Source organism: Pristiophorus japonicus, chromosome 1 (assembly GCF_044704955.1).
Source record: "Pristiophorus japonicus isolate sPriJap1 chromosome 1, sPriJap1.hap1, whole genome shotgun sequence".
NCBI classification, from domain to species: domain Eukaryota; kingdom Metazoa; phylum Chordata; class Chondrichthyes; family Pristiophoridae; genus Pristiophorus; species Pristiophorus japonicus.
In genome coordinates this window covers 231,696,480-231,711,865 of record NC_091977.1, presented here as the reverse complement: position 1 = coordinate 231,711,865, position 15,386 = coordinate 231,696,480, and the positions used below count along the sequence as shown (strand labels likewise).

Here is a 15,386-nt window from a genome sequence, read left to right as displayed (position 1 = left end):
TTTGCTCAAGTGTCTGGAGTGGAACTTGAATCCTCAAACATCTTGACTCAGAGGCAAGAGTGCTACCCACTGAGCCATGGCTGACACCAGTGCAGTGATCACGTGAGGACATGATTGGACTTCACTAGTTTAGCTTTGTTGCCCATCAATGTTGAATATTCTGCTGACTCTGAACATCTGAGCTCATGACCAGTGTCACTTTGGCAAGGCGCTCGAGAGTGCCTCTAGTTCCCCAACTTTATTTCTAATGCTTCATACATTTGTATATAAACAATGGAACTCTGACCCATTCATACTCAGTATCATCTCTCCTATTTTTCTTATTCTTTCCCATTCCTTAGCCTCTTTCCTAACTTCTCCATGGTAAGTCTCTTTCTGTATCCCCTGCAGTGTGTCAGCTGTGGCTCAGTGGGTAACACACTCACCTCTGAGGCAGAAGGTTGTGGTTTAAGTCCCACTCCAGGGACTTGAGCACATAAATCTAGGTTGACACTCCAGTGCAGTGCTGAGGCAGTGCTGCACTGTCGGAGATGCTGTCTTTTGGATGTGATGTTAAACCAAGGTCCCATCTGCCCTCTCAGGTGGATGTAAAAGATTCCATGGTAATATTTTGAAGTAGAGCAGGGGAGTTATCTCTGGTGTTCTCGCCAATATTTATTCCTCAATCAACATAACAAAAACAGATTATCTGGTCATTGCTGTTTGTGGGAGTTGGCTGCTGCATTTCTCACATTACAACAGTGACTACACTCTGAAAGTACTTCATTGGCTGTAAAGCGCTTTGAGACGTCCAGTGAATCCAAGTCTCTTTCTTTTATCACTTTTGACTGTTTTTCCCCTTCTTTATACTTATCCGTATAAGTAATATGCTGTAATATTTGCCCCTCTCCCTGCCCTACTACTTTGAATATTCTTTTACTGCCCTATTTACATTCTCTACCTGGACATTGGTAGATCTGCAAACAGCCTTTACAGGACTTCAATCCTGCTCTTCCCAATGCCCTTTCTACACTTAGTCTTCACCCAATTCCAGTTTAGGCCAAGCATCCTCTCTCACTCCTCTGTCTTCTCATTGTCTCATGCATGTGCAGTCAACTTCAATCCCCCCTGGACAGCAGAGTCAGTACAGTCAGCCAATTTAAACAGTGTTGGGCGTTGGTTAAACTCTCGGGGAACAAAAGAGCGAGAAAGTCTGTCTACTTTTCATCAAGCTTCACAATGATGTTATGTATAAGAGCCAGGAAGGTAGATTTTCCTATTTCCGTGTGTGGGTGTAAAGGGCCAGCAGGTTGGAGCACATAAATCACATGGGGATAATTGCACCCCTGATAGTTGTGAGCTGTGGCTCAGTGGGCAGCTCTCTTGCTTTCTGAGTCAAAAGATTCTGAGTTCAAGTCTCACTTGAGCATGTAATCTAGGCTGATATTTCAGTTCAGTACTGAGGGAGTGCTGAACTCTCAGAGGTGCCGTCTTTGGGATGAGATGTTAAATCAAGGCCCTGCCTGTTCTTTCAGGTGGGCATAAAAGCTGGCTGGCACAGGCATGATGGGCTCAATGTCCTCCTTCTGTGTTATACGATTGATGTTAATGGTTAATAATCCAATAATGAAGCTATTCCTACTATGTTTCAGTAGATTCATTATTGCGATTTTGATGTTTTTTTATTAGAGCGCGAACAGGGGAGGGGCTGAAAACAAACGAAACCTATTAGGCAGTGGAGACAGGAATTCTCCTGAAGCTGCTGGTAATTTAAAAGTTAAGAACTAGATTTTTATTTTCCACTTTTTGATCCTAAACATCCAATTTTAATACTCTTTACAAGCACTGGCGAGAATCTCCAGCCATTATCACAGTGTGGGATTTAAACTGTGCAGCATATGACTGAAGTAATTGGTATAATCTTGTAGGACAGTTATGATTCACTAAAACAAAGGTAGAAGCAGAAAGGTTTAAAATTACAACAAACTCAACTATAAACTACTGTTTGAGTTCAAATAATAAAGCATGTTGTGTCCTGGCCAATATTTATCCCTCAACCAACAGATTATCTGGTCATTTATCAACTTGCTGTTTGTGGGAGCTTGCTGTGCGCGAATTGGCTGCCGCGTTTCCCTACATTACACCAGTGACTACACTTCAAAAAAAGTACTTCATTGGCTGTAAAGCACTTTGGGGCATCCTGAGTTTGCGAAAAAGGTTATATAAATAGAAGTTCTTTCTTTTTATTTTATTTTTGTATATGTAGGCAGCCTATGACCCGAAACAGGGTTTCTCACTCGTTTACAGGCCCCCCTGAAGACGACATGAACCGGGATGTGGGCTGAGGTGCCCTTCCCCCCCTCTGATTTAAATCTATCAGCCACCTGTTTTTTCCAAGTGAGAAAGGGTGATGGGCAGTTGTAAGTGGTCCCCAGCATGTGTACGACAAGTAACTTTACAAAGGAATAAAGGTACTCGTTTTATGTTCATTCATCCTATCAGTCGATATTTAGGTTGTCATCCAGCCCTGCACCACATTTCAGATGTTGTGAGTAGCTGACTTCAGAATTTGCTGACGTGTCCCTGGTTGGGTTGCCAACTCTGGTTGGATGTTTTCTTGGAGATTTCATCACATGACTTCCCGTCTCCAACTGCCCCGCCCCCACACTCCCACCATTGGTTCACCCTCCAGGCACATTGCCTTCCCATGGCCAATTGGAAAATAAGAACATAAGAACATAAGAACTAGGAACAGAAGTAGGCCATCTAGCCCCTCGAGCCTGCTCCGCCATCCAATAAGATCATGGCTGATCTGGTCGTGGACTCAGCTCCACTAACCCGCCCTCTCCCCGTAACCCTTAATTCCCTTATTGGTTAAAAGTCTATCTATCTTTGACTTGAAAACATTCAATGAGCTAGCCTCAACTGCTTCCTTGGGCAGAGAATTCCACAGATTCATAACCCTCTGGGAGAAGAAATTCTTTCTCAACTCGGTTTTAAATTGGCTCCTCCGTATTTTGAGGCTGTGCCCCCTAGTTCTAATCTCCCCTACCAATGGAAACAACCTCTCTGCCTCTATCTTGTCTATCCCTTTCATGATTTTAAATGTTTCGATAAGATCACCCCTCATCCTTCTAAACTCCAACGAGTAAAGACCCAGTCTACTCAATCTATCATCATAAGGTAACATAGAAACATAGAACATAGAAAATAGGTGCAGGAGTAGGCCATTCGGCCCTTGTAGCCTGCACCGCCATTCAATGAGTTCATGGCTGCACATTCAACTTCAGTACCCCATTCCTGCTTTCTCGCCATACCCCTTGATCCCCCTAGTAGTAAGGACCTCATCTAACTCCTTTTTGAATATATTTAGTGAATTGGCCTCAACAACTTTCTGTGGTAGAGAATTCCACAGGTTCACCACTCTCTGGGTGAAGAAGTTCCTCTGCATCTCGGTCCTAAATGGCTTACCCTTATCCTTAGACTGTGACCTCTGGTTCTGGACTTCCCCAACATTGGGAACATTCTTCCTGCATCTAACCTGTCTAACCCCGTCAGAATTTTAAATGTTTCTATGAGGTCCCCTCTCATTCTTCTGAACTCCAGTGAATACAAGCCCAGTTGATCCAGTCTTTCTTGATAGGTCAGTCCCGCCATCCCGGGAATCAGTCTGGTGAACCTTCGCTGCACTCCCTCAATAGCAAGAATGTCCTTCCTCAGGTTAGGAGACCAAAACTGTACACAATACTCCAGGTGTGGCCTCACCAATGCCCTGTACAACTGTAGCAACACCTCCCTGCCCCTGTACTCAAATCCCCTTGCTATGAAGGCCAACATGCCATTTGCTTTCTTAACCGCCTGCTGCACCTGCATGACAACCTTCAATGACTGATGTACCATGACACCCAGGTCTCTTTGCACCTCCCCTTTTCCTAATCTGTCACCATTCAGATAATAGTCTGTCTCTCTGTTTTTACCACCAAAGTGGATAACCTCACATTTATCCACATTATACTTCATCTGCCATGCATTTGCTCACTCACCTAACCTATCCAAGTCGCTCTGCAGCCTCACAGCATCCTCCTCGCAGCTCACATTGCCACCCAACTTAGTGTCATCCGCAAATTTGGAGATACTACATTTAATCCCCTCATCTAAATCATTAATGTACAGTGTAAACAGCTGGGGCCCCAGCACAGAACCTTGCGGTACCCCACTAGTCACTGCCTGCCATTCTGAAAAGTACCCATTTACTCCTACTCTTTGCTTCCTGTCTGACAACCAGTTCTCAATCCATGTCAGTACACTACCCCCAATCCCATGTGCTCTAACTTTGCACATCAATCTCTTGTGTGGGACCTTGTCGAACGCCTTCTGAAAGTCCAAATATACCACATCAACTGGTTCTCCCTTATCCACTCTACTGGAAACATCCTCAAAAAATTCCAGAAGATTTGTCAAGCATGATTTCCCTTTCACAAATCCATGCTGACTTGGACCTATCATGTCACCTCTTTCCAAATGCTCTGCTATGACATCCTTAATAATTGATTCCATCATTTTACCCACTACCGATGTCAGGCTGACCGGTCTATAATTCCCTGTTTTCTCTCTCCCTCCTTTTTTAAAAAGTGGGGTTACATTGGCTACCCTCCACTCCATAGGAACTGATCCAGAGTCAATGCAATGTTGGAAAATGACTGTCAACGCATCCACTATTTCCAAGGCCACCTCCTTAAGTACTCTGGGATGCAGTCCATCAGGCCCTGGGGATTTATCGGCCTTCAATTCCATCAATTTCCCCAACACAATTTCCCGGCTAATAAGGATTTCCCTCAGTTCCTCCTCCTTACTAGACCCCCCGACCCCTTTTATAACCGGAAGGTTGTTCGTGTCCTCCTTCGTGAATACCGAACCAAAGTACTTGTTCAATTGGTCCGCCATTTCTTTGTTCCCCGTTATGACTTCCCCTGATTCTGACTGCAGGGGACCTACGTTTGTCTTTACTAACCTTTTTCTCTTTACATATCTATAGAAACTTTTGCAATCCGTCTTAATGTTCCCTGCAAGCTTCTTCTCATACGCCATTTTCCCTGCCCTAATCAAACCCTTTGTCCTCCTCTGCTGAGTTCTAAATTTCTCCCAGTCCCCAGGTTCGCTGCTATTTCTGGCCAATTTGTATGCCACTTCCTTGGCTTTAATACTATCCCTGATTTCCCTTGATAGCCACGGTTGAGCCACCTTCCCTTTTTTATTTTTATGCCAGACAGGAATGTACAATTGTTGTAGTTCATCCATGCGGTCTCTAAATGTCTGCCATTGCCCATCCACAGTCAACCCCTTAAGTATCATTCGCCAATCCATCCCAGCCAATTCACGCCTCATACCTTCAAAGTTAGCCTTCTTTAAGTTCTGGACCATGGTCTCTGAATTAACTGTTTCATTCTCCATCCCAATGCAGAATTCCACCATATTATGGTCACTCTTCCCCACAACGAGATTGCTAATTAATCCTCTCTCATTACATAACACCCAGTCCAAGATGGCCTCCCCCCTAGTTGGTTCCTCGACATATTGGTCTAAAAAACCATCCCTTATGCACTCCAGAAAATCCTCCTCCACCGTATTGCTTCCAGTTTGGTTAGCCCAATCTATGTGCATATTAAAGTCACCCATTATAACTGCTGCACCTTTATTGCACACACCCCTAATTTCCTGTTTGATGCCCTCCCCAACATCACTACTACTGTTTGGAGGTCTGTACACAACTCCCACTAACGTTTTTTGCCCTTTGGTGTTCTGCAGCTCTACCCATATAGATTCCACATCATCCAAGCTAATGTCCTTCCTAACTATTGCCTTAATCTCCTCCTTAACCAGCAATGCTACCCCACCTCCTTTTCCTTTTATTCTATCCTTCCTGAATGTTGAATACCCCTGGATGTTGAGTTCCCAGCCCTGATCACCCCCTCATTTCTGGAATCAGCCTAGTGAATCGTCTCTGTACCCCTTCCAAAGCTAGTATATCCTTCCTTAAGTAAGGTGACCAAAACTGCACGCAGTACTCCAGGTGCGGCCTCACCAATACCCTGTACAGTTGCAGCAGGACCTCCCTGCTTTTGTACTCCATCCCTCTCGCAATGAAGGCCAACATTCCATTCGCTTTCCTGATTACCTGCTGCACCTGCAAACTAACCTTTTGGGATTCATGCACAAGGACCCCCAGGTCCCTCTGCACCACAGCATGTTGTAATTTCTCCCCATTCAAATAATATTCCCTTTTACTGATTTTTTTTCCCAAGGTGGATGACCTCACACTTTCCGACATTGTATTCCATCTGCAAACCTTAACCCATTCGCTTAACCTATCCAAATCTCCTTGCAGTCTCTCTGAGTCCTCTACACAACCCGCTTTCCCACTAATCTGCAAATTTTGTTGCACTACACTTTGTCCCCTCTTCTAGGTCATCCATGTATATTGTAAACAGTTGTGGTCCCAGCACTGATTCCTGTGGCACACCACTAACCACTGATTTCCAACCGGAAAAGGACCCATTTATCCCGACTCTCTGCTTTCTGTTCGCCAGCCAATTCTCTATCCATGCTAATACATTTCCTCTGACTCCGCGTACCTTTATCTTCTGCAGTAACCTTTTGTGTGGCACCTTATCGAATGCCTTTTGGAAATCTAAATACACCACATCCATCGGTACACCTCTATCCACCATGCTCGTTATATCCTCAAAGAATTCCAGTAAGTTAGTTAAACATCATTTCCCTTTCATGAATCCATGCTGCGTCTGCTTGATTGCACTATTCCTATCTAGATGTCCCGCTATTTCTTCCTTAATGATAGTTTCAAGCATTTTCCCCACTACAGATGTTAAACTAACCGGCCTATAGTTACCTGCCTTTTGCCTGCCCCCTTTTTTAAACAGAGGCGTTACATTAGCTGCTTTGCAATCCGCTGGTACCTCCCCAGAGTCCAGAGAATTTCCAGAGAAAGGGAACACACTCTTTTGTTACCCAATTGGATTAATCCTGACTGTTCGATGAAACAGCCTTTCCCTCCCCCATCTCCAATATTTTTCTCACCAATAAATGTTCAAAGAAAATGAAGAAAAAAAAACACAATTTGTTTAAAGCCCCTGTGATTTTTCTCCCGGGTGTTGCTCGCAACAGTGTCCTGGAGATTAATCTTCAATTCCTGGAGATTCGAAGGCAATCCTGGAGGGTTGGCAAGTGGCAACCCTAGTCCCAGGAGTGTCATCTTCAGTCACGTCATTGTTTCATGTGACCTACATTGTAGGGTCAGATTCACTGAACCCATCCCTTCCTGGCACTGCACACTGTGTCAAACCACTAGGGGTGAATGGTGGCTTTGTTTAATTCCAGCTGTCTTAGCCAAGCCTTTCAAAGCTGAACCTTATACAACTTTTCCCCATTTCGGTGCCAATTTAAGTTTCCTTATTTTGCAAGAACAAACTCAATGCATCCAGATTTGAACTAAATGAAGTGCCTTTTAGGTCCAGCTTAATTGAAAAGAAACAAAGAAGGAATAACTTGCATTTCTATAGCGCCTTTCATGACTCCAGGGCGTCCAAAAGCGCTTCACAATTTTTGATGTGTAGTCACTGTTGTAATGCAGGGAAATGCAGCAGCCAATTTGCGCACAGCAAGCTCCCACAAACAGCAACGCGATAATGACTGGACAATCCAATTTTAGTCATGTTGGATGAGGGATAAATATTGGCCCAGGACACCGGGGCGAGAACTCCCCTGCTCTTCTTTGAAATAGTAGCCGTGGCATCTTTTGCGTCCATCCAAGCGGATAGACGGGGAGCTGAGAAAATACTCAGAGATGGGGGAGGGGTTTACTTCCGCCCCTAAACCGAACTCGCAGAAGATCATTTAATGCACCAGTGCTGTGTGGAATAATGAAGCACTTCAGGCAACGTAAAAGCCTGTGAAACTTGACCTTTCCAATCTGTTATTTTGGCTTCTCAAGTGGATTTATTGGCCATACACACAATACTCATCACTAGCAAAGGCTTGGCCCTCACTCCTATTGCAAAAACATTCATTTTGCTGATGCTTTTCCCCTCTGTGTATTAACAGCAAAGGAACAACTTCTTTTGAAATGGCAACAGTTCAGACCCTGGCTTTGGCCCCCCTGTATATTCTGCAGATGAATGGAACAGCTGCTACTCCACATGGAATCTTCAGTTTCTCTTACAAATACTTTGAATACCTTTAGAAATTGATAAGGTACTTTTCGGGGCTGCTCTGGGCTGGGTTCCAAAGTACTAGGTCACAGGCTTTAGCACAATTAGCAGAACCAAATAACATTTATCCATTCGGCCTCCTTCTACTAACACCCTCTGCTGCTGAAACCTTGTTCATGCCTTTGTTAGTCTAGACTCAACTATTCCAATGCTCCCCTGGCCGGCCTCCCACCTTGCATCCTCCGTAAGCTTGAACTCATTAAAAATTCTGTTGCTCCTTTCCCAACTCTCGTTCATCCATCACCACTGCATTCATTGATCTACATTGGCTCCCAGTCCAGCAACACTTCGATTTTAAAATTCTTGGTTTCAAATCCCTCCATGGCTTTGCCCCTTCCCATCACTGTAATCTACGCCAGCCCTACAACCTCCCGAGATCTCTGCACCCCTCCAATTCTGGCCTCTTGCGCATCCCCAATTTTAATTGCCCACACCATTAGTGGCTGTGCCGTCAGCTGCCTAGGCCCTAAACTTTGGGATTCCCTCCCTAAACCTCTCTACGATCCTTAAAACCTACTTCTTTGACCAAGGTTTTTGGTCACCTGTCCTAATATCTCCTTATGTGGCTACATGTCAAATTTTGTTAAAGGTGCTACTTAAATGCCAGATGTTGTTGTAACTTATAGTGTCAGCTGTGGCTCAGTGGGTAGCACTCTTGCCTCTGAGTCAGAAGGTTATGGGTTCAAGTCCCACTCCAGAGACTTGAGTAAAAAAAAAATCTAGGCTGTGAAAGGTGCTATATAAATCCAGGTCCTTCTTTCTTTAGGTTCTATTTTCGCATCAGTAAGCAGGAGTTACCTAATAGTTTGACGATGTTTGGGTGGTCAAACTCCGCCATGAGGGCTGCCTCTCGCTGGAAATCTGCTTGCATGTCAGGTGAAGCCTCTTCTTTCAGCATCTTCACGGCCACCATGGTTGAAGTCTCCTGTTGCAACAGCTGAGGGGCTCTAAAGGAAACAGTACATACCATTGTAACAAGGGACTCAGTTAATTAATAAACAGGCAGTGCTTTCAGCCAGGGAGATTATGGTCAAATCTCAATAACAATACTGACATGTGCACTACTTCCTCGATTAATGATGGATTGTGCACAGTTCCGGCTTCCATTATTACAAAAAGGATAAAGAAGCATTGGGGAAAGTGCAAATTAAAAATATACGTGATGATACCAGAACTGAGAGGTTATAACTATCAGGAAAGACTGAACAGGCTGGGGCTCTTTTCTCTAGAAAAGAGAAGGCTGAGGGGTGACCTGATAGAGCTCTTTAAAATTATGAAGGTGTTTGATAGGGTAGATGTGGAGAGGATGTTTTCACTTGTAGGGCGTCCGTAGCTAGAGACCATCAATATAGGATAGCCTCTATCAGGATAAATCTAATCGGGAGTTCAGGAGAAACTTCTTTACTCTGAGAATGGTGGGAATGTGGAATCAATTGTGGCAACTAGCAGAGAAGCATTCGAGGAGAAGCTTGACAAGTACTTGAGGGAGAAAGGCACAGAAGGATACGTTGATAGGGGGGTGAACTGAAGTAAGATGGGAGGAGGCTCCTGTGGAGTATAAACACCAGCACACACTTGTTGGGATGAATGGCCTGTTTCTGTGCTGGAGACTCTATGGAATTCTATGGATTTTTTTGATTCATTTGTTTCACTTTCTTCGCACCAATTTGAATTTGTTATTACCAGAAACAAAACTGGCCATTGCTTATATGATAGGGGCCTTGCAATATTTCTTGTTGTGGAACAATCTCCGTTATTCAGGACACACATAAATTATTGCCTTTTCTGACCACCTGCACAGCAAACACATCGCTGGCTCGAGGAGTCTAGTACTTGCAAAGACCAGTGGACTGTAGGTGATGGTCTACTCCATGCCAGAGTCCATCACCTACAACATCAAGGAAATCTGAGCACCTTGTATTATCGCTTCAAGATCATGACCTCCATCGGAAAAGTTGCTAGCACTTAAGCCAGGTCTCTGTCTTTATGCCGAGGGCACAGGAGCTGCTGTAAATGCACCTCAACATTCTGTGTCAATCCAAAGACACTCTATGGGATACTAACCGTGAAGCTTCACACAGCATTCCTCCATCTTGACGAACTTCACCCCAAACAGGGGTGTCATTGCCCAAACCAGTCCTTTCAGTAGAGATTCAACTACAGTCCCCACCACTTATAAAGGGCATACAGGTGTTAATGTGTCTTGCTCACTATACGCCATGGATGGTAAATCGTGAGAGAACAGAAACGTGTCTTATAGTTCTTTAAGTGGATCGATTCAAAAACATTTAAAAGGGCAAATTAAACAATATTGTTAAAACAGATACCATTAATCACTGATTATTGCATAGAAAGCTTTGGTGCAGTGTACCGTAGTATTAGTTAACAGCATCATCCTGATGGCTGGTGGTAACTGGTGATCATTAACATGGCACAGCTTCCACCTCTCGTATCCTGTCTCTGGCCACACACTCCAATATCACAACATGATAACCCGCGTTAGACTCACCACTGCCTGAAATAACCGGCGTGCTAACTGTGTTGTGAGTGGCACCCTTGTAAGTGACTTCCATGGTAATGGTCAACGGCTGGCGTCGTTTGTCCGATATAATATTCCGGGATACAATAGTCTGGCACAGGCACATTGGGCCGAATGGCCTCCTCTGTGCTGTATTCCATGATAAGCGAGGATGGTACAAATGGTGGGGACTGTACCTCTTACTCAACCATGATTGTTGAAGCATCCATCAGGCTATTGCAAGGCTTTTGATACTTCAGTGCAATCCTTTTTTTACTATTTGTTGACATAAGAACAGGTTGAAGTTGGAGATATCTAAGAAGAGGACTGATCGTTAGAAAATTGATCTTGGAAAGCTTTTGTGCTCTCAGCAACCACCAGGATCAACTTTCTAACTCTGAGTCTTCTTCCTAGTTTTCGCCAACTGCAACCTGTTCTTGTGCCAGCTAACATTAAAAATAAACCCTCCATTTTACATGTCAGCTTTGGCTCAGTGGGTAGCACACTCACCTCTGTGTCAAAACGTTGTGTGTTCATGTCCCACTCCATGAGACTTGAGACAATAATCTAGGCTAACACTTCCAGCAGCTTTCGGATTAGATGTTAAACAGATACCATTCATACAGGTTGTAAATTATAATGGCAGCCTTAGACACTTGTCCAGAGATTGATGCTGTGAAATGCTTTGTTTGGTCATTTAAAATAAGAAAGATTTGCATTTATATAGTCTCCTTGACAACTTCAGAACATTCCAAAACGCTTTACAGCCAATGAAGTACTTTTGAAATGTAGTCATTGTTGCAACGTAGGGAATGCTGCAGCTAATTTGCCCACTGCAAGGTCCCACATACAGCAATGTGATAATGATGATGTTGATTGAGAGATAAATATTGGCCAGCAAACCAGGAAAAACACCCCTGCTCTTCTTCGAAATAGTGCTGCAAGATCTTTTACATCTACCTGAGAGGGCAGACGAGGCCTCGGTTTAATGTCTCATCCGAAAGGCAGCACCTCTGACAGTGCAGCAACTGTAGTGTCTACCCAAGTCTATGGAGTGAGACTCAAATCTACAACCTCTTGACTCACAGGCAAGAGTGCTATCCACTGAGCCACGGCTGACACCAAATATGGAACAGTTGAGCTAATCATTTTTGTTAATTTAACAAATAGCGGTTATTTAAGCTAATCACAATTTTGTGTCATGTGATGGTTTTTAAGATGTGAAAAATTCTGATATGATATCTTTGAGACGAGTTATTGCTACAGTTATGTGCCGCCCATAAGAATTTTAATTATATAGATGAATTCCAGCATCTTAAGCTAGTTCCTCGCAGAGTGGATCTTCCTTCAGTCATAGCCAGTTCTAATAGCTTGAAATAGAATGGAATTCTCTTTATGTTTTGAGATTTTAATTAAACAGTCAGGGCAAATTTCTGTGTTTTAATTCCTTTCATCATCCTCTTCCAATCTTTGCTCAATTAATAGTTTCATAATATAAATACTTGCGACATCAGGATTTTTCCATATATTCCCCAACCCAGCCTCATTAATGAGGTTTTAAACAAAGTTGAACCATGGAACACTCTCTGTACTATATCACCTTCATTCGACAGCTGTCTGACAGCCTGACAGTCTCAAGCCCACACGCCCTCAGCTAACAACTTAAGAGATGGAGTTTCCCTTTCGTGCTGACTGAGGTCATGCAGTTTGTGCTCCAACACATGAGCCAAGGACAGAGGCAAACATATTCTGGACATTCTCAAGTTGGAAGTGAGTGGAATAAACCCACATTTAAGCCCCATATAAAACATGTGGCACTGCCTTCAATTGAGAGACTGTTAAAAGAGAGCTTCTTCTCATTCTCCTCTTCTTCCTCATGTATATTTCCCTTAACCCTCAGGGCCCCAGTTAATGTGGCAGAGCTCTTTTCCCTTATTTTATCTTTATTGCGGGTCCAGGATCAGCGAGCATTGGGCGTGACCCTCTAAATATTGACTTCAACCCTCATTCCACAGAAATCACATTCCCTGCTAAATGATCCATTTGAAAATAATATTTTGGGATACAGTACATGAGTAATTTGAGACATGACATATGGTAAAGTGCAACATGCTTAGGAGGAACAGGTGACTTTGGACCTATGCTCTCCACCACTGAGGGTTTTCCTCGCCTCATGCCTCGGTCTGTTGTAGACTCATTCATAGAGATTGATTGTTGGGATTATTCAGCAACTCCATTTTGTAGGAATGAACACAGGAATATATCAGGCATGTACCAGGATTATGGAAGCAAACTCGATAAACATTCTTTGTTCCAGTTCTACTCGGCTCCCCTCCCTGATCTCCTCTTTGCCAGTTTCCATGCTTCCCTCCCGCTCTATTAACTATTTACACCTCCTTTCGATCCAACTTTTGTTTCTTTACTTGTCTTTTCATCACCTTATTTTGCCTTTGCACCATCATCCTATAAGAACATAACAAATAGGAGCAGGCATAGGCCATTTGGCCCCTCGAGCCTGCTCCGCCATTCAATAAGATCATGGCTGATCTGATCTTGGCCTGAACTCCCATTTCCCTGCCCAATCCCCATAACCCTTGTTCAATCCTATCGTTCAAAAATCTGTCTATCTCTACCTTAAATATATTCAATGACCCAGCTTCCACAGCTCTCTAGGATAGAGAATTCCACAGATTCATGACCCTCTGAGAGAAGAAATTCTTAATCATCTCCATTTGAAATGGGCGACCCCTTATTCTGAAACTATGCCCCCAATTCTAGATTCCCCCATGAGGGGAAACATCCTCTCTGCATCTACCCTGTCAAGCCCCCTCATTATTTTATATATTTCAATAAGATCACCTCTCATTCTTCTAAACTCCAATGAGTACAGGCCCAGTTTTGTGACTTCCAGATCCTCAGCCTACACTACACAGAGACGCCAATGCTGCAACCAACTCTATTTCAAAATTGCTGAAAATAACAATATAAAATAAAATAAGGAGTAAATGTCTGACTTTAAAATGGTACTGAATTATGTCTGTCTGTCCTGGTCTAGATTCAACTTTCCCAACTGCCAGAAAAGATAGGAAGGCAAAGAAAGAAGGGGAAGAGAGAGAAGGAAATACAAACTGGATTTTTTTTAAGAGTTACCCATCCATGAATGTGAGACAAGAGCGACTCCCCTTTATTTCTCTCTCAGCCCATCTCTGCCTGTCCTTCACCGTGTCACTGTGTGGTTCCCGCCTTTCCCTTTTATTTATATACTCGATATTTGTTTAGTTTTTATCAATGAGCAACAAATGTTTTCCCCCCTTTTCTCTTGAGGCACGGTCTCTTGCCAACTGTCTGTTTTTCAAACGTGAGCCTAGACATGGCAGGTACTCAACAATGGCACGCATCAGAGTCGAGCCCCATCCTGCCCTTACCAGATCCTGCCCTCACCGAATGACCACATGCTCATATGTCAACAGACAGTAATCAGGAGCAGGAACTCTGGTTAAATGAGATCCCTCAGTCTTTATTAAGACACTCGAGAGTAAGGAACAGGCCTTAGGGGCCGGCTTATATACTGTGCTCCCAAGGGATGCTGGGATCCCTTGGGACTTCAGGGGATGAGCTCCCTGGTGGCGGAACATGGGAGTGCATGCTTTACAGATACACAACATCACTCCACCCCAAAGTCAAAGTGAAAACTATTTACAAGGTGAGGTGGTCAGGAGCCTTTCTTTCCCTGGTGGATCGCCTTGGTACAAATGTCTGTTCTAGTGTGTTGGCTGTGCCCTCGCTGGGCTGGCGTGTTGTTGGCCCTGCAGGGCTGCTGGGTGAACCTGGCCTTGCTGGGCTGTTGGGCGTGATGGGTTCAATTTCCTGGTCCAGCGTGATGTTGTTGATCCTATGGGTGTGTGTTGTGGGCTCGAAAAAGGTGGTATCTGCTGTGGGTTGTTCAGGGCAGTCTGTGAACTGCAGCCTCGTTTGGTCCAGGTGCTTTTGAAAATTTGTCCATTGTCTAGTTTGACTACAAACACCCTACTCCCTTCTTTAGCTATCACCATGCCCGCGATCCACTTGGGACCATGTCCATAGTTTAGCACATACACAGGGTCATTCAGATCAATTTCCCGTAACACAGTGGCGCGACCATCGTTTACATTTTGTTGCTGCCGCCTGCTCTCTACCTGATCATGCAGGTTGGGGTGAACCAGCGAGAGACTGGTTTTAAGTGTCCTTTTCATGAGTAGCTCAGCCGGGTGCACCTCTGTGAGCAAGTGGGGTCTCATGCGATAGCTGAGCAGTACTCGGGATAGGCGGGTTTGGAGTGAGCCTTCTGTGACTCGTTTAAGACTCTGTTTGATTGTTTGTACTGCCCACTCTGCCTGCCCATTGGAGGCTGGTTTAAACGGGGCCGAGGTGACATGTTTGATCCCATTGCGGGTCATGAATTCTTTAAATTCAGCACTGGTGAAACATGGCCCGTTGTCACTGACCAGTATGTCAGGCAAGCCGTGGGTGGCAAACATGGCCCTCAGGCTTTCAATGGTGGCGGTGGCGGTGCTTCCTGACATCATTTCACATTCAATCCATTTTGAAAAAGCATCCACCACCAC

General features: G+C 44.2%; 1 protein-coding gene across 1 annotated transcript in view; it reads right to left on the bottom strand.

The window, feature by feature from the left end:
• Positions 1–15,386, bottom strand: part of musk (muscle, skeletal, receptor tyrosine kinase) — a 216,641-nt gene that overhangs the window by 8,285 nt on the left and 192,970 nt on the right. Inside the window, exon 16 of the mRNA XM_070870699.1 lies at positions 9,063–9,211. Within this exon, the coding sequence (XP_070726800.1) occupies positions 9,063–9,211 (149 nt within the window). The remainder of the gene's footprint in view (positions 1–9,062; positions 9,212–15,386) is intronic.